The 25,064-nt window shown below is 48.4% G+C and overlaps 1 protein-coding gene across 3 annotated transcripts in view; it reads right to left on the reverse strand.

The window, feature by feature from the left end:
• Nucleotides 1-25,064, reverse strand: part of SUPT5H (SPT5 homolog, DSIF elongation factor subunit) — a 37,195-nt gene that overhangs the window by 1,362 nt on the left and 10,769 nt on the right. For all 3 annotated transcript variants that reach the window (XM_061597930.1, XM_061597931.1, XM_061597929.1), the window contains 20 exons: nt 24,885-24,953; nt 22,630-22,881; nt 20,965-21,054; nt 20,213-20,283; nt 19,838-19,943; nt 17,846-17,939; nt 17,479-17,615; nt 16,248-16,403; nt 15,200-15,346; nt 11,228-11,374; nt 9,744-9,869; nt 8,670-8,754; nt 7,846-7,950; nt 6,977-7,079; nt 6,732-6,859; nt 5,510-5,615; nt 5,230-5,388; nt 4,362-4,530; nt 2,734-2,937; nt 735-830 (listed from right to left, as the gene is read on the reverse strand). In XM_061597930.1, coding sequence (XP_061453914.1) covers nt 735-830; nt 2,734-2,937; nt 4,362-4,530; nt 5,230-5,388; nt 5,510-5,615; nt 6,732-6,859; nt 6,977-7,079; nt 7,846-7,950; nt 8,670-8,754; nt 9,744-9,869; nt 11,228-11,374; nt 15,200-15,346; nt 16,248-16,403; nt 17,479-17,615; nt 17,846-17,939; nt 19,838-19,943; nt 20,213-20,283; nt 20,965-21,054; nt 22,630-22,881; nt 24,885-24,953 — 2,550 coding nt within the window. The remainder of the gene's footprint in view (nt 1-734; nt 831-2,733; nt 2,938-4,361; nt 4,531-5,229; nt 5,389-5,509; nt 5,616-6,731; nt 6,860-6,976; nt 7,080-7,845; nt 7,951-8,669; nt 8,755-9,743; nt 9,870-11,227; nt 11,375-15,199; nt 15,347-16,247; nt 16,404-17,478; nt 17,616-17,845; nt 17,940-19,837; nt 19,944-20,212; nt 20,284-20,964; nt 21,055-22,629; nt 22,882-24,884; nt 24,954-25,064) is intronic.

Below are 25,064 nucleotides of genomic sequence, written 5' to 3' on the forward strand. Positions count from 1 at the left end.
ACCTCCAAGAGCATCTGTCGTGAACCACCCTGTTCAGATCTTGTAGTTCAGGTCTGTGGCTTCCTTTATGGGTTCAATCCATCTCTTGTTTGGCCTTCCTCTTTTTCTACTCCCTTGTTTTTCCCAGCATTATTGTCTTTTCTAGTGAATCCTGTCTTCTCATTAAGTGTCCAAAGTATGATAATCTCAGTTTCATCATTTTAGCTTCTAGTGGCAGTTCTGGTTTAATTTGTTCTAACACCCAATTATTTGTCTTTTTTGCGGTCCATAGTATCCACACAAAGCTCTCCTCCAACACCACATTTCAAATGAGTTGATTTTTCTCTTGTCCACGCTTGCTGCTGCTGTTTCTCCCAACTGCTTAAATCAGGAGGCTACTATCAACCATCGCCAAGAATGAAAACTGTGATTGGACCTACAGAGACATGGGGAGGCCTTCCAATGGCTCCTGTGCCAACCTTCTTCAGAGTAAGAGAGTACAGTAACTCGGTACTTGTAGGACAGCATTTCCCAACCTGGTGCCCTCCAGACCTTTCAGACTATAACTTATCAGCCCCAGCCAGCACAGCTGTGCTGGCTAGGGTTAATGGGAGTTGAGTAGTCCAAAACATCTGGACGGCATCAAGTTGTGGAAGGCTGCCATATGGTGTTTTTCCATTCTCTCTCTTTTTTTTAAAGAATATCATTGCAGAGTGCTGCAAGATGGAAGAAACATCTTGCAAGGTCCAACATACCTTATTCTTCTTGGTTGGTATCACAGGCTCCAGGTGCTCGCTTGAAATGCTGACTACCTTCTCACTGTCCTTAAGGTAGACTGAGCACATGCCGCCCTGCCAGGGAGGAGAAGTATTTGGGGGGGGGGAAGAGAATAAAAGATGACCAGCTGCAGATGTCAGTGCAGCAGGCCTACCTGCTTCCAGAGACAGATGAATTCCCACACTCTCCCAACCCCAGGTGACTTTCGGCAAGTTGCCACCTCTTATTGATCCTCACAAGATGGTAGCTGTGAGGCTGCATTAGGAATGTAAAATACCATGTATACTGAACAGACTAAAGAGCTAGCAAGGCATCCATACATTGGCTGATAGTTGTAACCGGCTGGGTCTGCAGTGAGACCTTCTGGTCTGATGCTCTGCACTGAAGTCCCTGCACTGTAATTGTGGACTTTACAGGATGTTTTTTTTTTTTTAATGGACGAGGCTCCAGTGGAAGCCTGACTTCCTGATTGGTGCCCTAGGGAAACCCCAGTCCAGAATAAAAGGGGATCAAAACTGGGGCAGGGAAGAAATGAGACCAGAAGGCATAGCTGCCGACTCCCTTTCCTTCTAACAATGTATGTCGCTTTGTGTCACTTCTGTGAGGAAAAGTGACTTAACACACACAATAAAGAATGAATACAGTAGGGCCCCACTTTTCGGCGTTCCGTTAATACGGCGCCAGCAGGGTGATCAGCTGGAGGGGGGGCTGGAGCTCCCCGCACTCCAGCTGATCATGCAGGAGGAGGGGAAGATCAGCTGTAGCACGCTACAGCTGATCTTTCCTCCTCGGGGGGGTGGTCAGACTCGCGCACTCCAGCTGATCGCGCCCAAGGAGGGGAAGATCTGATCTTCCCCTCCTCTGGTGCTATCAGCGGGTTAGGTTCCAAACCCGTGTGCTGCAGCTGAACCACTTTCCGGCGGTTTTCGCTTTCTGGTGGGGGTCTGGAACCTAACCTGCTGTATGAGTGGGGCCCTACTGTAATAAAAACAGCCCTGAGGAAAACGTGGGGCTTGTTGGGAACATCCCATGGACTTGCAATCAGTGCCGTTGTGGACCACGCTCAAGGGAGAAGGTGCCACCCTCTCTCCTTTTGCGGCTGTGTGTGTGTTCGTTCGTTCCTTAGTGAGAGCAGGGGACTCCATGGATGGGTGTGTGTGATTTTGCCACGGCTTCTAGTGTGCGCTTAAGTTAGGGAGATAACATAGGAAGCTGCCTTATATCGAGTCAGACTCTTGGTCCATCCAGCTCAGTATCACCTACACTGACTGGCAGCTGCTCCCCATTCCTAGCTGTAGATGCTGGGGACTGAACTTGGGACTTTCTTCACGCAAGGCAGATGCTCTGCCCCTGAGCTATGGCCCTTCCCCAAAGGGGGATCAGCAGAAGTGAGAATGCTGCTGTTCCCTATAAATGCATGGCTGTATATATGGGGTGAGTGGGACTGGATGCCCCTCCTGTCTTTTGGTTGGCCAGCAGCTATTATGGCCCCCCATCTATTAGTTGTTTCAGTGTATATTGATATTTAAGGGAAACGTACCTGTTCTGTGATTGCTTTCAAGCGTGGGATTTTATTGTAATTTTTATTTATTTGTGATATTTTCATAATGTCGTGACCTACTTAGAGATGCCTTTGAAGTGTGAAGAGGTATATAAATCATCTAAACAAATCCTCACTGCCTCTCACACTTCACTGTAAGAGGCTAACAAATGTTTCATCAGACATATGAGTCACTGAAGGACATGAGTCCCCAAAGAACAACCTGGATTAGGGAAGAATGCCTGGCTGACACCTCTTTCCTGAACCCAGGCCTTGGCTGGACTCTGGCAGGACAAAAATACTTCCCTCTGCTCTTATTGGATCTGAATACTGGGAAGCGCTGCCATCAGTCCAACTGTTTTAATCCCCTCCCTTCCTCCTCCTCCCCCGCCTTTTGGTCAACCCATGCAAACGGGCATATCTGTCCATCAACTTACAGTCACGCTGCGGATGACTCCCGTCTGACCCACGACATGGCTGTCTAAGTATGTGTCACGTACTTTGACCTGGATGTCAGTGGTGACCCAGTCGCTGGAGCTCTGCTCAATCCCAGACCCAGGGGTGTGAGGGTTATAACCGCCTGGAGAGGGAGCCCCTGGAGTCATGGGGCTGTAGCCCACGGGGCTAGGGCTGGGGCTAGCCTAGAGAGAGAGAGAGAGAGAGAGAGAAAATGGGAAGTCAGCAAGTGATTAGGCTTTGGCTCAAGCCAAAGCACTACAGATCCCTTATCCCAAACAATAGAGAGGTAACATTAATTTGTCATCCTTTAACTGCCTCCAAGATCTGTTATCTAAAGGCAGCTGCCTCAAACTCACACTGTGGTACTCCTGTGGCTGCCCCTGTAGTTGCTGAGATTCTCTTCCTCCAAGGTTAGCTGCGTTGATCTAGGGCAGGGGTGGGGAACCTGTGGCCCTCCAGATGTTGTTGGACTAGAACTCCCATCATCCCTATCCACTGGCCATGCTGGCTGGGGCTGATGGGAGTTGGAGTCCAGCAACATCTAGAGGGCCCCACAGATGTAAGGGGCTTTGGCCTTTCTAGGTCCTGTAGGCATTCCAAACAGCCAGTCAACTCTGGCTTTCCAGCACATTGTTAGGTAAAAATTAGCCAGAATCAGGTTCAAGTTTAAACCCAGTTTACTGATATTTTGAAGAGTACCAATCACAAGTGACCAATGTTAAGTTGTTTTTTAAGAAAGACGGATAACCGGTTAAAGTGTCAGAAATTGCCAAATTACAAATTAATGAAAATACATTAAAATAGGAAAACGGAAATGCCTTCTGCTGAGTCAGATCATAGGTCCATCTAGTTCAGTACTGTCTACACTGATTGGCAGCAGCTGTCCACGGTCTTAGGCAGGGGACATTCCCAGCCCTATCTGGAGGTGCCGGGGATTGAACCTGGAACCTTCTACGTGCAATGGGGAAATGAACTTTGCAACCAAGGAAAAAAGGGATGATTTCAAAAAGGTAAGATTGAATCTCGTTTTGTTGGGAAGACTTCTATTGGACAGAGAGATGGAATCGGGTATCCCAGCCATAATTGCACCCCTGCTATTTATTGGCACACATCACAAATGGTCTTGGACACCACCTGCAGCATGGTGTCACCCAGCTTACCACGGTCATCCCTTTTCAGGTTTTGACTACAGCTTGGTCTTGACACCATGTTAGCTTCCATATATGGTCACAGGTTGATCTAAATGCAAGGTTATACCCCTTCCCCCCCTTTGGGATTCTTGCATTGGCTGAATGTGGATTTCATGATTCTGAAACCTTTGCATGGGTGGGATTTTGCACAGCTAGGGGAACTCCGAAGGTCTTAACACAACATCATTCTCTATCTTGCACATTCAGGCCTTAGCTGCATTGCAAAGCCATTATAATCCTTCAGTATCCATATTGCAAATACTCCAAAACAGCCAACTGCTTACTGAAGGCAAGAGCTGGCTCTTGAAAGCCATGCTTCAACTTTTAAGGGCCACAGATTTTTCAGAAAGGCATTTTGGTTGTGTATTTTTTCCAAGTTGCAGTGAGACCCAAGCCCTCCACATTATCAACAGTACCTGGTAAGCCATTGGGGATGGTGTCGGGTGGTAACTGGCTGGCGAGTGGGTATTCTGGTAGTCTACAGGGCTAGGCGCCACTTGATGGAAACTCTGTGGGCTTGGACTCGGCTGGTAGGAGCCCTGAGGGGATGGAACAGCGTATGGAGAAAACTGGTCTGTGTTATACCTGCCACAAGAGAGAGGTCTGGTCATGAGCATCTCAGGAAGGAAGGAAGGGAAGCAATTAGCACTCTTCTCTGTCCCCCTCATCTCCATCATCATCATCATTATTACATTTGTCAGTTGTTTTATATAGAAGAAAATGTCTCTAAGTGACTTAACAAGATAAAATCCAACAATTAAAAGCAATTTAAAACCAGAAGATTTGAAAACAATGAACACAAAATACATAAAATGTTCATCTGATAATATATTAATAAGGACAAGTCCTACCCATCTCACTAAAATATGAGCACCACCACAGGAGGCAACTTAATCACCAAAGGCCTGAATGAACAAAAAGGTCTTAGTTTGGTGCCTAAAGACTAACAATGATGGTGCAAGGTGTGTTTCCCTGGGGGGAGAATTCCACAGGTATGGGGGACGCATCACTGAAAACAGCCATTTTGTATGGCCACCCTGAAGTGGAGCACACGAAGTTCACACTCAGTGCCTGGAATATTACACTCTGAGGACCAGAATCTTACAGGACAACTGTAAGATAATCACCCACATCATAGCAAATAAGGTGCTTTTGTTTTGCTTTCTCCATTTGCAGAGATAAAGCGAGTTCTGTGGAATCTGGGGGCCAGGGTAAAACACAAAACCAGGAATGAGCAACGTATCCTCCATCCCTTGGTTCCCTCTCCAAGCCTGGGGCACTTACATGGCCGGGGTGCCAGGCGTCTGAGGGTTGTACGGTGGGTTAACCTGCGGGGAAGAAGGATCAGGGTAGCCAGGAGTCTGTGGGTTGGGAGTTCCTCCGTAGCCTTGTGGAGAAGGGGTGGGCTCATCATGAAAACCATAGTCGAACTCTTCATCCGCCCTACAAGAAAGGAGAAGATAGGGGTGAAGGAGACGCAAAGCAGTCAGCTTGGCCCAAATGGACTCTTGCCTCTCTGTGTCCTTGCCCTGGAGCCTGCCCTCCCCCAACAAGTGGCACCAACCTGGAGGGAGTATTGGGGTTGTTGGGGTCCCAAGCCCCACTCTGGGCAGGCGTCCGACTGCCATCATGCAAGGGTGTTTGAGAGCCACAGTGAGGAGTCCTGTTGCCTGAAAGATGGATGCACATTACGATGTTAATGCTCTTTCACTTAATTGATTCTGCTTCTTAAAATTAGGAACGTACTTTGCATAAGTTTACTGTCATCTGCTCACTAGCAAAACACCCCCCCACAGAAATCCCCTCACCCTAAGTCTTCTGAGATTTCAGAAGGTGTCACCCACACGCCATTTGAAGAGTACCTCTGCAGACAAGAGGGCTAGAAATTCACTTTTTTAAGATTAAAGAGACACACACAAAATTAACTTTCTTTGGGGAGACAAATTCTGCATCCAGTACCACATCCCGTCCTTGATGCTCCTGTGGAGGTACGTATATGCAACGCAGTGGAAAGGCTAGACTGGGCCACTGATTGTGGAAACCCTGCTAACAGAGCCTCAGTTGTCCATCCTGCCTTTCAGTAGTTCTGTAAGTGTTAAAAGAGTGCCTCGTGAAGCCTCTGGAGCTGGACTGGAATTCCAGCAGTTGGGAAAGGATGGGTTAGAAGGGGAGAGCGTTTCTTGCCCCCCCCCCACAATAGGTCAGCCAGTCGTCCCCCCCCGGAAAGGACAAGGACCAAAAGAAAACGCCATAAACACCTGCACGTATTCTAACACGTTTGTAGATTTTGTGAGCCACTTCTTAGCAGAAAAGGAGGGGGATAACTATTACAAAACTAAAGCTACACTAATCAAGTACATATAGATGTGTTTGATTTGCTTAATTTATTCAACAAATAAGGTTGTTTTTTAAAAAACACACTCAAATATAACTAATTAAATATATTAACTGTGAGGTAAATGGTCAAGGGGAATAGCAAAGACAGTCTTACACTATGAGCTTGCTTACACATCCATGCATACACAGGGCACTTTGTACTCTGTCTATTGATTGTGGTCACCTCTGGCTATAAGCTATAAAGTTTGCATATGTTTTGCTGAGTTTAGTTTTCCGTTGCCCAGAGGTATAGAACTCCAAATATTCCAGTCCCTTCTGATGTCACAACAGGCTTTCCAGTGACCCAGAAGCCCCAACATGCAGCCAGGAAGCAAAAAACCCCTGATCTATCCGTAGGATCTGGGGGGTACACCTAATTGTTCCCCCCCCCGACTCCTTCCATCACTCACCATCGGGCAGTGGAGTCTGACATGCATACATGGGAGTGCGGGACCCCGAGCCATACATTGGAGTCTGAGAGCCATACATTGGGGTCCGCCCGTAATTGGAGTTCATGCCGCCTGGTCTCCCTGAGCCACTACCAAAAGAGAAAGAAAGCGCTCATCAGGTACTAACAGACTTGGCCCATCTCCTGACCCCTCAGTGTCAACTGATCTAATCCTCAACCCCAACATGCTGTGCTGTCGGCTCTTACACCGTGGTGAGACGCTGTCTGTCCACAGAGATGGTCTGGCAGGTGGAGTGCAGCTCCACACGGGCAGTGGATTCCGTGGCATCCTTGACCACACCAATGTAGCCTGCAAGATAGCAGAACGGAGCTTGTTAACCTAGACACTAAAGGGATGCAACAAACTAAACAGACTTTCCACCGAAACCCTCGTTCATGCCAACTCTGAGCTTCAAGTGAAGCCTACACCGCATGTCCGTTTTCATTTAACTGTTAATTGTTTGCCATTCCCAAACTTTCCTTGGGTGGTAAATTCTTGGAGGAGTTAGTTGCATCCTAAGGGATCTCTAACATTTCGGCCCCTCGCAAAACTATTGTTTCCAGGGTTCCTTCCAAGGAACTTGACGAAAAGCATTTTTTATCTAATTAGGGCAGATGGGCCACTAGGAAGCCCTTTCAAGCACTTTCAATTAACGTTCTGGAAAACTAATGGAGATGACCTGGGAATGCTGCTGTTATAACTGATTTTAATATTGTATTTTTAAGTTGTTGTAACCTGCCCTGGGACCCCGTAGTGGTGGATAAGAAATCTAGTAGCAGCAGCAGCAGTAGTATCCACAGTCTTCAGTCCCTTAGCCTGATGATGATGACAATGATAATAATAATGATAATAATATCCACAGTCCTCAATCCTTTGGCCTGTACCAATTCTTCCCCAGATGCAAGAGGCCCCATGCTAGCCACCATTCTGTCCCCTCCCAGTCAGCCTCACATTTGGTGTGACGCATCCAAATGCTATTAAAGCACTAAGAAGGCGCGTAAGAATCCATGACCCTGGCTGGGAGAACAGTTTCCCTGGCTTGTGTTCATTCCACTGAAGGAGAGGGACATCTTACCTTTGTAGGGCCCTTGGGAAATCCGCACCGTCTGCCCAATAAGGTCGTTATCTCTGCGCCCGCGGCCTCGGCTCATCCCACCTCCTCCAAAGCCGCCACGCTGCCCTGGAGAGGAGCACAGAAATGTTGCATGCATGCAAACACTCCCAGAGAGGCTCTATGGAGGACTGCTTGTTGGAATCACTGTCAGTACCATCCCAGGAAATCCAAGATCATGCAAAACATACATCCACCTCTCTGCTGTGGTGGTGGACACCCTTCCCCCCTCCCTAGCTTTTTTGTTTGTTTGTTTCAAGGCAAGTGCAATTTGATTGGTACCCTCGTTATCAGGAGGACACCAATCACACCACACCTGCAGAAGGGTCAGTAGACCACAGTAGATCTTTCCTGACCTGAGGACCTTTTAACCTGAAGAAGCAGGATTGGAATCTGTTGCCAAGTCAGTCTAAGTACTGACCTGGGTGGACCAATAACTCTGAACAAGGCAGCTTCATAGATCCCTCTGTCTCATGGAAAGGGACAGGCAAGAGACTGCTCATTCCAGCAGGCAGGAAGGGATAACTTGTTCACAGGAATGGCTGTTACAGCTCAGACCTGTCTGTCCCTGGGCAGTGAAGCAGGTGCTTGTCAGCTGTTCACAACTTAAGCCTTGGAAAGATCTGGTATCTTTTGTTTTTTACTCTCTCAAAGTTTCTGCACCAACTGCTTAATTTTTTTCTGGCCCAGCACGGCCATTCATTTACAGCAGTGCTTCCCCTTGCCAGGGAAGAAGGGGAAACTGACGCAACTCAAGTCCCAGGATGCACAGCCACAGCACAACTCACCTCCAGCACTGGGATGCATGGGGCTGTTGATACGAGGACTCATGGGCTGAAAGCCGCCAATGGTGAAGTTTGTGACGTCCCGGGGCTGCGAAAAAAAGGAGAAAATAAAGAGGAGAGCCAGTGTGGTGTAGTGGTTAAGAGTGTTGAAGTGGAACCTGGGAGACCACGGTTCAAATCCCCACTCAGCCATGAAGCTCACTGGGTGAGCTTGGGCCAGTCAGTCACTATCTCTCAGCCTAACCTACCTCACAGGGTTGTTGTGAGGATAAAATGGAGAGGGGGAGAGCCATACTTGTACACCACCTTGAGGTCCTTGGAGGAAATGTGGAATAGAAATGTAATAATAAATAAAAAATAAATTCAAACCTCATCAGTAAGTCTACACAAAGTCATCTGGCACAACGTCTCTGAAAAGCAGTTGCTGGGAAGCAACAGCAGAGGGAGCAATTGTGGCCATGCCTAGACACTTGTAGGCTTTCCAGAGCCACCTGGCTTGCCACTACGGAAGACAAAACACTGGACGAGATGGCTCTTTGGTCTGATCCAGCAGGACTCTTTTTGTGCCCTTGGGGCCTTAATTAGACCCAGAGAACTACTGAGTTCAGCAAACCCCAGGAGAGCCAGGAGAGATCGTTATGGATGGTGGCAAAGGAGCAGTGGGCTCCTTCTGGGAAGAAGGGCGGGATATAAATTTAATAAATAAATAAAAGCCTTGCTCCACATAAGCTTTACCCAGCTCTAGATTACACCTCCACTCGCTTGATTTATTAGTAAATATAGACTATAGCGCACACACAGCTTTATATCCAGTAACCTAGCAATATACTTGTCGCGGGGTAGTTAGTAGCAATATTGTATTGCTAAAGTCATTTCTAAGAATGGTGATATTCTGACATGTTCACACAGATATGTGTGTGTACAACAACAGCAGTAGGATTTTTTTAAGAAAAGGAAAGAAAAATCTATTCTGAGCAGCTGCTGGTTGGTCAGAGTGGTTCCAACCCAGATTTACATATCCCTCTGGAGATTTACCGCAGCCTGTGCAGGACATGGCGAGGAAGATTCCCTTCTTACCTTTGAGCCTCCAGCCAGAACCAAATGACGCATCCTGCATACAAACATGCCACCATTTTCCACCAGCTTCTTGCAATGCAGGAAAACAAAGCCCCTGAAGAGGTGGCGGATCTCTCCCTCACGGCCCTAGGAGAAGGAAGTAGCATGAGCTGCGTCCCAAGTCACCAAAGCGAATCAGAATGTGGGGATTCCCCTCTGTGCTGTTCCCAGCACACCTTCCACAGAGAACACATGCAAGGCTGAAATGACCCTTGGCTACAAAGTTAGAGGAAGGGAGATAAGACAACTTGCAGTCACAGCCGGAAAGGGAACCGTATTTTGAACCACAAGGGAACAGACGGTGAAAGTAGGCCTAGGATCAGGGGACCTCAAGAATCGCCTCTTCCATTCACAAACCTATCTAAATCCAACCTATTCCACACATCGGGGGCTCTCATCTCCCATGGGACAGAGAGCAAACTGACTCCGAAAAAGGGTGGGCGTGTCTTCCTTGTGCAGTGCCACCAACACTATGGAATGTCCCTCCCGATGCAGATCTGCCAGGCTGGCCTCTTTTTGTTTTCAGACACCGATTGAAGAATGTTTATTTCAACAGGCTTTTAAATGTCTGACTATTCTGCTGTTTTAATTATTCCCTCCCCCCAATGGCTGCATTTAAGTTTGTTTTTGATGTCAGTTTATGATTGCTGTTTATGTTTTATTGCTACTACTTTCTCCTTTTCAATACTGCGCTGAGAAGTGGAACAACAATAATAATTAATAATGGCCACCTTGGGGAGTAGATTAGATACTGGGTGTTATTAAGGGCCACAGAGATGCCCCTGACCCAAAAGCCACCATCCACTGGAGCCACCGTCCCACACATGCCCCACTGAAGTGACCAGAGGCTACACAAGAACACCATGGGGTTGTGCCCCCTGCTGATTCCTGGGAAGAAAAGATGGCCCTTTGGATCATTCGCTCCAGGGACTAAAATGGCCTTTGGCCAGATCCACTTTGAGCCTTGTGCTCCATCAACTAAGCACACCATTGCTCCAGGGGATAAAAGTGGAAAACTGTGCACAACAGTTTGGGGCAAGCTGCTTTGCTCGAAGAGTAGCACACGTAGGAGGTGCATTGGCCCTGCTGTTTGACGAGAAAGCAGGAATGGCTCCTGCCTTAGGCGAGACTGGAAAACATAACTGAAAGGCTTTGTTCATTGGCAGTGAGCATACCTGGAATGTGCTGGAGGTCACGGCCATGCCCTCTACACAATGGGCCAAGGGCCATCAGAGCCACACCGATAGAATCATAGAATAGTAGAGTTGGAAGGGGCCTATAAGGCCATCGAGTCCAACCCCCTGCTCAGTGGAGGAACCCAACTTAACAGGACTGGTAGGAAGCCCTGTGTAAGAGCCTGCTCCCGTCAAGGCCAGCTGAGCACCAGCGCCACATCCACCTGTGCAGCTCAACATCCTCAGTGCCCAGCGTGCTCTGCTCCTCACCGAGTGTGGCCCATCAATGACTTTGACAATGTCCTTGACGTGGATGTTATTCTGCTCCGAGTCCAGGGCCACCGCAAATCGGTTGTCCTTCTTCCGGTTCACAGCCTGGTGCCTGACCGTCACCACTTTGCCAAACATGTTGAGGACCTGAGAGAAAATAAGAGGCTCAGGGCCACAGGGAGGGAGCGGTACAAGGTGGGGGAAAATACACACATGCACAAACCTCCCCAGATCCCTTCTGTTTGGGAGAAAGGAGAGAAGCAAACTGTCGCAACAGTAAAGTCTCGACAAAGAAGGGTAACACTTGACTGACTGGCAGAAATTTCCGCTCTGAGCTTTTGCAAAATATGCAAGTTGCCATATACCAGGTCAGACTATCTGCCAATCTTCCCTAGTAGCGCCTGCCCGGACTGGCAACAGCTCTCCAGGGCCTTCCCCGTTGGCGCCTACATTTTAAGTTCGTTTTAAAGCAGAGATGCCAGAACAAAGCTGTGCTATGGCCCCTCCCTGACACTGAGGTCGTCAAGATCGCACCGGTGCGCCCTCTCCTCTGCAGAGCTCAACTGGCTCCGTGGTTTACCCCGGAGCTAAGAGTGATGAAGCAAGAAAGGAGACGGCTTGAGTGCAAATGGAGACGAACTCCCGACGGCTGTGGTCTTGCACTTGTGAAGATCTCTACCAAGCTCTATGTGAAGGCGGTGAGGGCAGCGAAGAAGCAGTACTTTGCTGCCTCCATTCAGTCATCTTCTAACCGCCCAGCGGAACTTTATAAGGTTGTTCGGGGACTTTTACACTCTGGTCCTCAGAACGCAATAATACCATCAATAGCCCGCTGTAATGAGTTTGCGAGACACTTCCAAGATAAGATCACAAACATCCGCCAGGACCTTGACTCCAATATTGTAGCAGTTGAGCCTAATGAGGTGTCCGGAGCACAGTCCTGTCCTGTTTTATTGGATGAATTTCAGTTGGTTCAGCTCGAGGACGTGGACAAGGTGCTTGGACAGGTGCGGGCGACCACCTCTGCTCTGGATCCTTGCCCCTCATGGCTAATAAAAGCTAGCAGGAACGGAACAGCCGGATGGGCCAAGGAGGTGATCAATGTCTCTTTACGAGAGGGAGTGGTACCACCCTGCCTGAAACAGGCGGTGGTGAGACCGCTCCTAAAGAAACCCTCCTTGGACCCTGAAAATCTTGACAACTATAGACCGGTAGCAAATGTTCCGTTCCTGGGCAAGGTTTTAGAGCGTGTGGTCGCTCACCAGCTCCAGGCTCTCTTGGATGAAACTGATTATCTGGATCCATGTCAATCGGGCTTTCGGCCGGGGTTTGGTACAGAAACAGCCTTGGTCGCCCTGTATGATGACCTCTGTCGGGAGAAAGACAGAGGGAGTGTAACTCTGTTGGTTCTCCTTGATCTCTCAGCGGCTTTTGATACCATCGACCATGGTATCCTTCTGGGGCGACTCGCGGACTTAGGAGTTGGAGGCACTGCTTGGCGGTGGCTGTGCTCCTACCTCAAGAATCGTCTCCAGAAGTTGGTGCTTGGGGAGCATTACTCAAGTCCCTGGATACTCCAATATGGGGTCCCACAGGGTTCAGTTCTGTCCCCCATGCTCTTTAATATCTATATGAAGCCGCTGGGCGAGGTCATTAGGAGATTTGGAGTGCGTTTCCAGCAATATGCTGATGATACGCAGCTCTACTTCTCCTTTTCATCTTCTTCAGGTGAGGCTGTTAATGTACTAAACCACTGCCTGGCCGCGATAATGGACTGGATGAGAGCTAATAAACTGAGACTCAATCCTGACAAGACTGAGATGCTGTTGGTGGGGGGGCTCTCTGCCCAGATGGTTGATGTCCGACCTGCCCTAGATGGGGTTACACTCCCCCTAAAGGAGCAGGTCCGTAGTTTGGGGGTTTTATTAGATCCGCTCCTGTCACTGGAGGCTCAAGTAGCCTCGGTGACACGGAATGCGTTCTACCAGCTTCGGCTGGTAGCCCAACTACGACCCTATCTGGATAGGGAGAACCTTGCCACAGTTATCCATGCTCTGGTAACCTCTAGATTGGACTACTGTAATGCACTCTACGTAGGGTTACCTCTGAAGACGGTTCGGAAACTTCAGCTGGTGCAGAATGCTGCGGCCAGAGTTCTTACTGGGACAAAAAAATTTGATCATATAACACCTGTCCTGGCCCAGCTGCACTGGCTACCAATATGTTTCCGGGCCAGATTCAAAGTGTTGGTTCTTACCTATAAAGCCCTTAACGGCATCGGACCGCAATACCTGGCGGAACGCCTCTCCCGCTATGTACCTACCCGGTCGCTGCGCTCGACGTCGAAGGCCCTTCTCCGTGTCCCAACGCATAGGGAGGCACGGAGAACGATAACTAGAGCTAGGGCCTTTTCGGTGGTGGCCCCCGAACTATGGAACGCCCTCCCTGATGAGATACGCCTGGCGCCTTCTTTGTTATCTTTTCGGCGCCAGGTAAAGACCTACCTCTTCGCCCAGGCATTTTAAAAATTTAAAAATTTGAATTTAAAATTGGAAATTTTTAATTATGTTTTATTGTGTATTGTATTTACATCCACTTGTATTTTAACCTGTTTTATTATGCTGTACACCGCCCTGGGAGCTTATTGCTATAGGGCGGTCTAAAAATGTAATAAAATAAATAAAATAAAAATAAATAAGACATTTGGGGCTTGCCACAGTAGGAAGGTCTTTGAGCTCAGGAAACAAGGAAGGTAGGTTACTTCTCGTTTCTTAAGGCCTTCCTGCCATGGCCATGCCCCAGAGGAAGAAGAGGCCCTTTTTCAAAGGTAAGAAAAGAGCTTCTCTCCCCACTTTTCCCACTTTATTTATTTGTTATTTGATTTATATCCCGCCCTTCCTCCCAGCAGCAGCCCAGGGCGGCAAGCAAAAGAACTAAAAACACTTTCAAACATAATAAAAGCAAACTTTAAAATTCATTGAAACAAAACATCTTTAAAAACATTTTTTTTAAAGAAAAGGTTAAAAATTTATTAAAAAGCAATTCCAACACAGACGCAGACTGGGATAAAGTCTCAACTCAAAAGGCTGGTTGAAAGAGGAAGGTCTTCAATAGGCACTGAGAAGATATTTAATATTTAAGGGGAGGAATTCCACAGGGTAGGTGCAGTTAACTGCAGCACTGGGGTGGAGAAGCCCACTCATTCTGCTGATTGGCAGAAGAATAAGGGATGGTGTCCAAGTGTGTCTATCTAAACACACTGGGCACTGAACAGGTATGTGTGCAGGCATGCCCATGCACGTGACTGCGTATGAGGCACATGGCCCTCGGAGGGCTGGCCAACCCTCAGTGCAGTCCATGAACTTAAAACAGGTAGCCATCCTTGCCCTAAACCTTCTCAATACAAGAATTTAATGTTTTTTATGTTTTTTTAAAAAAATGAACGCTGAAGTTATCAGAAGCCAGGATTATGCAAGACAGCATGAGCAGGATTCAATAATGAGGCCCACTGGCCAGATTACCAGGAGACTAGCGGTTGCTAGGATTCATTGATAAAACAGGAAGCTGCCTTATACTATTGTCTATCTAGCTGAGTATTGTCTACACTAACTGGCAGGAGCTTTCCAAGTTTTCAAGCAGGGGTCTTTCCTAGCCCTATCTGGAGGTGCCAGGAAATGGTGGGTAGGTGGTTTGTCCTTAATGTTGTGTTCTTAAGCAAGTGAGTGTACTCAGGATCACTTAAAACCGATTCATTTTGCCTGAACTATCATCTCAAGTACACACACTTGCTTTGTAATTTGCTGAACTCAGGATGCCACTAAGAGGGGGGGGAAAGACTACAGAAAACACAAGTCAGCTCCATGTCTAATTTACAAAATGGAACAGACAGTGTGTGAAAGCTGAAGAGCTGCAGTATTTGAACAACTACAGACACACACACACAGCAAAACCTCAAAAGCGGCACACACCTACCTGAAAGGTCTCCCGCTCCAGACGGACGATGACCCCAACAGTCTGGTGGTCCAGCTGCACCAGCTCCCCCCATTCATGCTGGCCACCTGCATCCACGCCAGAGGCTGTCTCCGAGCAGAGCTGGAGGTCCCGGGGGAGGACTTTGAGCTGCAGGAGAGGAGGGGGCAACTTTGAAACAGCACTTTCAAAAATTCTGGATTAGGAGCATCTCCATTAAAAAGCACAAACTCAGAAATCAGAGATCATTAAGCTTGGCTTTACTTTCAAAGGCTGCAGCTGGAGCAGTGTGAAGGCCCTATATTTGTAAGCTATAAAAACCCCAATGCAAGCATATTGCCCTAAATAAATCCACTTTACTGGCAAGCCCTAGCTATATTCACAAAGAATATTTCTCCCAGAGGCATTTTGCAAAAGTGGAAAAAAAGGAAGACGGGCATGTGCAGGACAGAGAAGGGCACAGCAAGCTAGGAGTTGAGTGACAAGCATCAGAACAGGTCTAGGTCAAACATGTAAATAAAAGAGTTCAGAGCAGCACAGTGGAAAATTAGGCAAGTGATAAAAGGGATGAACAATAAATAAAAAACCTAATACAGATCAGAGCACTGTATACACCAATTCTACAGGAGCATAAAAAACCTGCAGAATCTGGTATGGGTCACCAAATTCAATGAACTGAACCTTCATTTAGAAAAACAAAACAAGTTCTTAGCCCTGATTGTTGTGAAAGTATGTTCCCTCTTCTCTCTTTGAAATAAAAGTTGAAACTGCCAGACCACCCAATACTCTGGAGATTCTGCAGTTCTGTTTGCAAACTAACAATGCTCCACAGAACAGCATTTGCATTACTTCCCCCTGGATTACAAAATGTAACGCAAGTTTTGTGCTCCAAGGCAGGCTCCTGGGAGCTGCCTTACTCAGCATCAAGCATCCAAATGATTCAGCACAGCAGACCAGGGACGCGTACAAGTGCCGACGGAACATCCTCCTCTCCCCCTTCCCCACCACAAGATGCTGCAAGGCTCTTCTCTGCCACCCCCACCCCACTTACCTCATGCATTGTGAGGTCAGAGAAGAGGATCACAAAGTTTTCCTCCACACGGACAATCAGCCCCGTGTCGCCCTCAAAGCGCCCAGCAATCACCTTCACATGGTCCCCCATTTTGAAGTATTTGCGCAATTCTTGGGCTGGGAACTCTAACATGTCCTGGAGGAAAGGGGGGGGAGGGCAGAGGGAAAAGGCAGCAGTGGAGGAAGAGGGAGAAGAAGCAATCACAATCGATGAAACCAGCCAGTAGAGGAGGACAATATGCCTCACTGTCCTCCACAGCTGCTTGTTGTAGAGCCCCCAGGTGAGGAAAGGGGCACAAGCCCAGCGCAGATGCTTTACTCCAGGTTCAGTCCCAGCGTCACTAAAAGGTCAGGCAACAGGGAGGTGAAAACCCTTCCCTGGAGGAAACCTGGAAGAGCTGCTGCCAGTCAGATGGAAGCAAAACTGTCACTCTCACATCCTGCTTCCAGGCTTCGCACTGAGGCACCTGGTCAGCCAGTGGGAGAACAGGATGTTGGGCGAGATGGGCCCTTTGGCCTGAACCAGCGGCAAGGCTCTCTTAGGTGCATGGACCAAAGGCCAGGCTTAGCATAAAGCGGCTTTGTATGACTGCCAGGAACCATCTGATGGTCAGTGATAACGACACACGACACATCCAGCATAGGAGATGACTGTTTTGAGCTCACAGAGCCACTCTTCACCAAGAGCTGGTGGCAAGTAATTCAGCTTGACAGAAGGTGCCTTGTTTAGCCACTTGGGGCCTAGCATTTGGGGCTTCCTTTGGGAGGAAGGCTGGGATATAAACGTAACAAAATAAACAAGTAATAACAATGCTCACAGATGGGGGCAGGCCGGCTTAGTAAGACATTTTTGTGGGCTTATTTGCAAGGCTGGACTGGGTTCTTGGGTTGTGTCCAATGGCAATCCTACTGAGAGAAGGCTCACTGAAATTAATGGATGTGGCTAACTTACGTCCATGAATTTCAATGGGTCTACTCTGTGTAGAACTTAGCTGAGTGCAGCCCCTCTTTGAACACCCAGGAGATCTGAGAAAGGTGCTGGTGCTCACCGCTGCTGCGAGTGGCAGAAGGCCACCCCTCTCCCACCCGCAGCAGAAACAAGGGCTCACTCCTTTTTCAGTCTGTGGTCAGGTGCCACATGGCAAACATCAACTCCATTACGTACTCAAAGGCCACGTTGCCAGAGGGAGGGGAGGGCGAGAAGCCAGTACCTTGAGGTCTTCATGCTTTGGCATGATGGTGATCTTGATACCATCCACACTCAGGATCTTGCCTTGCAGGTTGATCAGCTCCCCCTCACACACCTCCACGTTGTCTCCAGGCTGGAAGTTGTGCTCCCGTTCTTTCCCTGAAGCAGAAAGAAGAAAAGTGAAGAAGTTTAAACTGGAGGACAAGATTGTCGCAGCCCCTTCTTAAGAGAGGACAACATGGGGCAAGTTTCAGAGGCCTTGATCTTCCTGGGACAGGCCTGGGACATTCTAGGCCATATCCTCTTGGCAAGGGATCTCATGCGCTAGAAGCAAGCACCTCAGGGGATGAGGAGGAGGACAGAAGAGGCGCCAGGAGTCATCGCCCTACCCGTGCTTTCTGTCACCACCTCCAGGTCAATGCCTTCCGGTTGGTCCTCGAATTTCTCCAGCTCAGACAGAGTGGGCTTCACTCCTTCTGTGATCTGATGCCCAGAAAACAGCAGTAGACGATTGGGTGAGAGAGGAAAAGGACACAGAGCAGGCTGAGGGGTTGGGAGGACAGAAGCAGCTCCATCCACGCTAAGCCTGGAAGGTTTCAAAGGCCTCCTCATGTTCAAGCTCTCTTGTGCCTATGCCAGGATTGATTTGCAAATCTCCCACCCCCTGGGATGTTGATGCATCAGAGGCGACCCCCTTGGCTAGCCAGGGTACATCAGTGCGGCCCCAGCAGGCTCAAAGCAGAAGATTCTGGGCTCTGTGGGAAGCCACTGGGGCTAACCACGTGTGAGGCCTCTGCCTCTTTTCCATGCAAAATGAGACTACTCAGGGAGGCCAGGAATCTGCACGGCCAGAACCTCACTGCATGTAGCTCTTGCACAACCTAACCTAGTTCGTTTAGTTCCCTTCCATCCCACAAATAAAGCAGCATTCAGGTTTTTAACCCTCAGGGCTTAAGGATGTCCCCTTTGGGAGACCTATGACTGGATTCTAGCTGTTGGGACAGTTATGGCCAACTACGATAACAAACATGAATTCCCCCCCTCCCCGGTGCCGCAACCTGTAACTAAGCCTAGGCACATGCAACTGAAACAACTAAATATTGCTTCTCTGTTTAACCCTGCTGCCTCCACTCCCCCCCCCCGCACTTCCTCTGCAGTTTCCACTGTGTCCAATTTTAGATTGAAAGATCCTCAGGGTAGGGACATGTACTCTGGGAAGCTCCATTTATGTTGTTGACACTATTAGGAATGATACTCCCACTTGAGGGCTATAGAGAGAGATGAGGAAGTAGAGGAGCAGCTCCTGGATAGGAGACCTGTACAGGAATGCCTAGTGCTCAGGATGCTGAACAGCTGCACTCAACACACCTACCAGCTCCTTCCTATTACCCTGAGGCCTGGACTCACGCACCTTTTCTTCCTTCCTGGGGTACTCTAAAGTAGCAATGGAGGAGAAATCCATTTGGTCCGCGTTTTAAAGCGAACTGACCTAATTTGCCAGGCCTGGGTTGTATGCAGACTGGAATGTCAGATTACACACCTCTCCAAATGTTGCCATGCAGTTTCAGTTAAAAATGCACACACAAAAATGCATGTGCATTTTTAACATTTTAACAGTTAACATCCTATTACATTCTACTATTTAGTATGCTAGTATATTGGTATTTTTAATGTGTTTAAATTGTTTAATATTGGTTTTAATTGTATTTTGATGTTTTGCTTGTTTGTTGTGAACCGCCCAGAGAGCTTCGGCTATGGGGCGGTATAGAAATTTAATAAATAAATAAATAAATAAATAAATAAATAAATAAATAAATAAATAATGTGGAAAATGCAATGGAAATAATGCAAAAATGCTTGTTTTTAGGAGAAGGGTGTGTACAATTTAAGTGGGATTTTTTCCTGCATGTTTTATTTTTTTAATCTGCAAAAAGCAGGTTGGAACAGACCAATAATGAAGCACATGGAATGGAAACGGACCAATTAGTCCATCACTAGTCTCAAGCCCCAGAAAAAGCCTGTAAGCTCAGCAGTAGAGGATGCTGTTTACATCCAGAAGAGCCCAAGTTTATTCCCTGGCATCTCCAGTTGAAGGGCAGGGCTGTGGCTCAGTGGGCAGAGTGCCTGCTTTGCATGCAGAAGGTCCCGGGTTCAATCCCACCGGCATCTCCAGGTAGGGCTGGGAGAGACCCCGGTCTGAATCCCTGGAGAGCTGCTGCCAGTCAGAGTAGACAATACTGAACTTGATGGACCCATGGCCTCACTAGGTTCAAGAGAGCTTCCAATGTAGGGTGCCAGATACCTTCTTCTTATCTAACAGGGGCCTGTTACGCAAAAGGCCTCCCACCTCCTGCTGGGTTTCCCAGAGCCCCGATCCTCACCACAGCAGACATAGAAAAGCTCTTGAAGAGGAAACCTTTCCGGCTGTAACGATTCCCTTCAAAGATGAGGAAATCCCCGTCGGAGGCCACATCGCCACCCAAAGACCTGGAAATGAAGAGAGGGAGAGACCGACAGGCCATCATGAACAGCAGCTGAAGAGCTACTGCCACAGGCAGGAGACTGGGAGCCCCGGCTGCATCCAGGACGGAGGGCAAGACCATCAGGCTCCAGGAGCAACAGCTAGCCAGGCTGGAGACAGACACAACCTGCAGCTCTTATCACTTAGCCAACATGATTACCCCCACTCTCAGGCCCTTCAGAACTCCCTCCGCTTCACATAACCAGAATCCAAACCAACCCGTCAAGCCACTCACCGGATATTCTCTGCGTCAAAGAGATGCTGCGGGGGACGCTTGAACTTCTTCCGATTAGTAATCCAGTCTTTCTACAGTAGAAAAGGAGAGAGAGGCAGGATTGCTACTGGAGCCGGGAACCTTGGCGCGCCTTCAGCACAGCCTCCAGAAGCAACCCGGGAGGATTGAAGGCACCAGGGGAGGGGGAGTTAGCCCCCAGCTCAGCAAGTTCTCCTGGTTCCCAAAGATCCCACTGATTTTGGTGGTGGAGGAAAAAAGGGGGGGGAGTTGACGTACACATACTCCCTAATGGTGGTACGAAGCGCCCCCTCCCCACTTGGAGCGATGAGCAGGGCTCTGTGTATGTGTGTGTCGCATGCACAAGAGTGTGTGGTGGCCATACCCACTTCTGGCCATGCCCATTGCTATTATACATCTCCCACCAGGAGGTTAGGCAAGGGTGAACACAGCCTTTGAGGAAACTACGGCCAGGTCACGCTTGATTTAAAAGACTCATCTCTGGAATACCACCGGGACTATGACATTGGAGGCACTGAATCTCCGGCATCAGCACACACTGTTCCTAACTGCAGATGCTTCTGTTTCAACGCACTTAGGGGTTAAAGTGACATACCTCTTCCTTCATCAGTCTGTCCAGAGAGCCCAGCGCCAGACAGAAGCTCCTTGAGATGGTGCTCAGGCCCAGCAGAAGCATCAAAAAGGTACATAGTTTTTAATGAAAGGGGCTCTTACAATGAGCTCAGCCAACGTACCAGACTCGTGCGGGATTTGATGCGTTCAAAATCAAGACGTGGAATCATCTTCAGTGATATCTGATTCTGACTGGGCTCCACATAATCCACCTAAAAGGAAAGGGGGGGGAAGGGGTTGCATTGGTCCATGTCAGGATTGCAACCAGCATTTAAAGCACTACACAATTCAACACAGATCTGTGTGGTTATCACCTCTAAGGGACCACCATCTAACGCCAACCACTCTCACTCAAAGGCAGGATCCTCTTCCCAGCAGTCTGTGCAATCCAGACCTCAGGATCCCACATGCAGAGCCCACAAGCATGACCAGACTGCTGCTTTCATGCAGAGCAAAACAGCTGATGAAAGCTAACCTAGCCATACCCCATCACAACTGGTCATCAGCCAGCTTCAAGGGGGTTCCCCCTTCCCCAAGCCTTGAGATCCTCTCAGATCCCCATTGCTGCCTTCTGAGACAAGACGAGTGGCAACAAAAAGGAGTGGATGGCATCCTCAATGGGGAACTTCGAACATGGGGAAGCTCATCTGGACCAGTTCCTAGGGTCCTTGAGGAAGAAGCTCTCATTATTTTTTGGTTTGGCAGGTGGCTGCCCATGTCCTTTTGCGTGGCCATTGGGGATTAATCTGCATTATTGTTTAGGTCGCCATAAGTCGTAGTCGACTTGGAGGCACATAACAACAACAATTGTTTGCACTGCAATGTCATGTTTGATATATAGAACAAGATACATTTGGATGGTGCCATCTTTTGCTCCACCATTCAAATCCCTCCTCAAAACTCATCTGTTCTGTGTGGCCTTTGGCTTATTTCCCTATTAATACTCCCACCTGCAATCAAGCTTTAAAGGCATGCAACGGTATTGGCCCACTTCCGTCCTGACCCTCACCTATCCCTCCTCCCTCTCGTTTCCCCACTGTCTAATTCAGCCTTTGAAAACCTTGTGCCCTTTGGCTGTTCTGGACTACAACTCCCATCACCCTCCGCCAGCGTGGCTGAATGATGTGGTTGATGATGAGGCCACAGCCATATGCTGGCTACTCCAAAACACCCGGAAGAGCAGACGTTTGGCAAAGGCTGGTCTGGTTTATACTTTTAAATCCCTTGGGGGAAAAGGAAATGAGTTGTCTATTTTTTGCCTGCATAACTCTGCAAAGCATCCCACACACCGAAAGCATTGTAAAGTAAACTAAAATGTCTGAAATGAAATTCCTGGCAGCTATCACAAGAGCCACATTTTTTGGCTAGTTGGTGGGATACAGATCTTAGAATGAATCAATTCCAAACCTCAGCATCTGGAGAAGAAAACAAAACATCCATTGGACTCTAAGCACCACCACAGAGGGAAACTTTTTAGTTGGCTGTTATTTCATGTGAGCAAAAGCCTACTGTTAGCAATGCTGCCCTAGGAAAGTGTTAGAGGGAGGGGCAGAGGAGAAAGAGACCCTACTCTACCTTAGTGGCACCTGAAAAGACATCAGCCTCCTAATTAACTTATCCAACCTTGCCTCCCATCCAGTGTGCAGCTTTTCGGTTTTTTGCTTCCATCACCGTTCCAGGTAGACCCTTCCAGAGTAAATGGTTAAACCACCTTCCCGATTTCCTTTCTGAAGGTGTCAGGTTCGGACCCTCAGCTACCCTGAAGGAAGCCAAGGCCTCAGGCTCACCTGTGCAATGTCGTCCTTATAGATACCCCTCTTGAGCTGGACCCACGACTTTGGCTTCAGGTTGGTCACCTCCTTCACCACCTTTAGCACATCCGTCATCTCCTTGATGGGCACCATCTGCTGGTTCCAGTAGCCCATCCGGAGGTTGCCCACCCCCTCAATGGCCTGCTTCACGTGGGTCTGCTTGTAGGCCTCCACGTAGATGTAGCCTTTCACGTGCTCAGGGGCAACCACCGACTTGATCTGCAAGGGCTGCGGGGTGAGGAGAGAGGAAAGGGAGCAGATTACATGAGATATAGGGCAGGACATCATTTTTATAAACTGGGAGTACCAGAAAAGTCTCAGAGATGCAAAGGGTTAACAGATAATGGGTGCAAGCATACTCTTAACGTGGCTACCACCTACCATCTCTGGGCTCCTGCTGGGAGGAAGGGCAGGATATAAATCAAATAATAAAAATAAATAAATAAAATAATTAAATCTCTTGTTTACATGCTCCAAGACTGCTCCACTTGGAGTGAATGAACAAATGCAAGAAAAGGAGAACGCTGCTTGGAACTTCACTGTTGCCAACTTGCTTCCCCTCTTCCATCTCCGGCCATGGGAGTGAGAGAGCGGGAGGATGAGGGGAACTGGATTTCCTGGCCTGCTAAGGGTTCAGCAGGGGGGCAGGGGTGGGATGTTTTCTTTTCTTGCTTGTGCAGCCTCCCCCTTTGGGAGGAGGGTGTGCTTGCACACATGATGTTTTAGACTGCATTTTACAGGAATACAAAAAAAACCCATGGAACGTGGCACTCAGGTTTCCCAAGACTTAGGGTTGTCTCAGAGTAAACCCACTGAAATTAATGGACAAGGCTAACTTGGGTCTATTAATTTCAATGGGCTTACTCTAAGTGGAACTTAGCTGACTACAACCCTTACAATTTCATTTAAAAAAAGTTTTCTAAACTGCAGTTGAGAAGGTAGGCTTGAGGACTTAAGTAATGTTTGGTGGTGAGATTTTCAGAAGCCAGGAGGACGCCTCAGTTCCCCACAGCTGGAAGGGACAGTGTTGTGGTGCCCTGCACAGGATAACCAGAAGCAGGACCGAGTATGTAAAACAGCCAAAGCAGCAGAACAAATTAAGCAAAACCAGAAAAGCACACAGATGAGCTTAGTTGAAACCAAGATTTCTGAGTTCAAATCCTCTCAACGCAGGATTTATTTTAATTAAACAAAGCACAGAATATACTGTGCTTACACTCCGCACTAAGGCTGGCCTCACTCTCTTACTGACATGGCAAAGGTGCATCTGGGCTGAGCTGCTTCAGCCTGCCAGTGGGGGCTCACGTGATGCAACACTCCTCTGTGCAAACCCCATGCATGGAGAGAACGAGCATGCCAGCAGGAGAGAGGTCCTAGCCTAGGCTTCTCCCTGACATGCCAGTTTCCTTAGGGAATGGCTGTTGCTTCGTGGTACAACACGTGCTTTGAATACAGAAATTCCAGGTTCAGTCCCCAGCATCTCCAGGTAGAGCTGGAGAAACCTTCCTGTCTGAAACCCTGGACAGCCGCTGCCAGTCAGTGTAGACAATACTGAGCTAGATGGACCAATGGTCTGACTTGGCAGAAGGCAGCTTCCTAGGTTCTTATGTATGTTCCTTTGTCCAGAGGAAGGTTCTATCGCATGGCTCACCCCGCCGACACAACTAATCCAAGGATCAAGCATCCATAAACCCACTTGATAGCTCACCCACAGCAAGTGCCCATGATCTCTAGCGAGCAGGATGCCCCAGCCTTGTACACAGATCCACTCCCTTCCCGCAGCTCTCCTTTGTGTCGCAGTTTGGAGAAAGCTAAGAAACCACAGGAGCCTTTCACGCTATGGGGGAAGAACTCCTGCAGTTTCTTTCTTGATCCTTACTGCAACTTTGAGAAGACCACGTCATTCTCTTTCAAGCCCTCTGTGCTGAAGGAGAGGGAAGGCGTCTCTCGTGTGTGTGCTGGGGTTTGGAGAAGGTAAGAAAGGAATCAGTTCCTCCACTTCAGGAGATCCCAACTCTCTCCCAGGCCCTTTGCACGTGCGAGAGGATTCAGGGAAGGGACTGGTGGCGACCGTAAGTATGGCTAGCTATCACATCAGGCCAATGTTTGTGGACAGGCAGGATTATGGGGATGCAACACCAAGAGGAGCCTCCCGCATCTGAACGACCGAATGTCAAACCAAGCACCAAAGAAAAGCAGAAGCACCAACGTCTTCTTCCCTTCCCACTTACTGTATCAGTGAACTGGTAGGCAATGAACTTCCTCATCAGGGCAATGGCTGTGGCCCGCTCCTCTCCAATCTGGGGGGGGGGGAGACAGAGAGAGAGAGAGAGAAACACCAGAATGAAAAAGGATGCCAGGCAGAGTGGCTCCATCTGGCACAATGCTAAAGCAGCCTCACTGGCATGCAG

Source organism: Rhineura floridana, chromosome 15, assembly GCF_030035675.1.
Source record: "Rhineura floridana isolate rRhiFlo1 chromosome 15, rRhiFlo1.hap2, whole genome shotgun sequence".
NCBI classification, from domain to species: domain Eukaryota; kingdom Metazoa; phylum Chordata; class Lepidosauria; order Squamata; family Rhineuridae; genus Rhineura; species Rhineura floridana.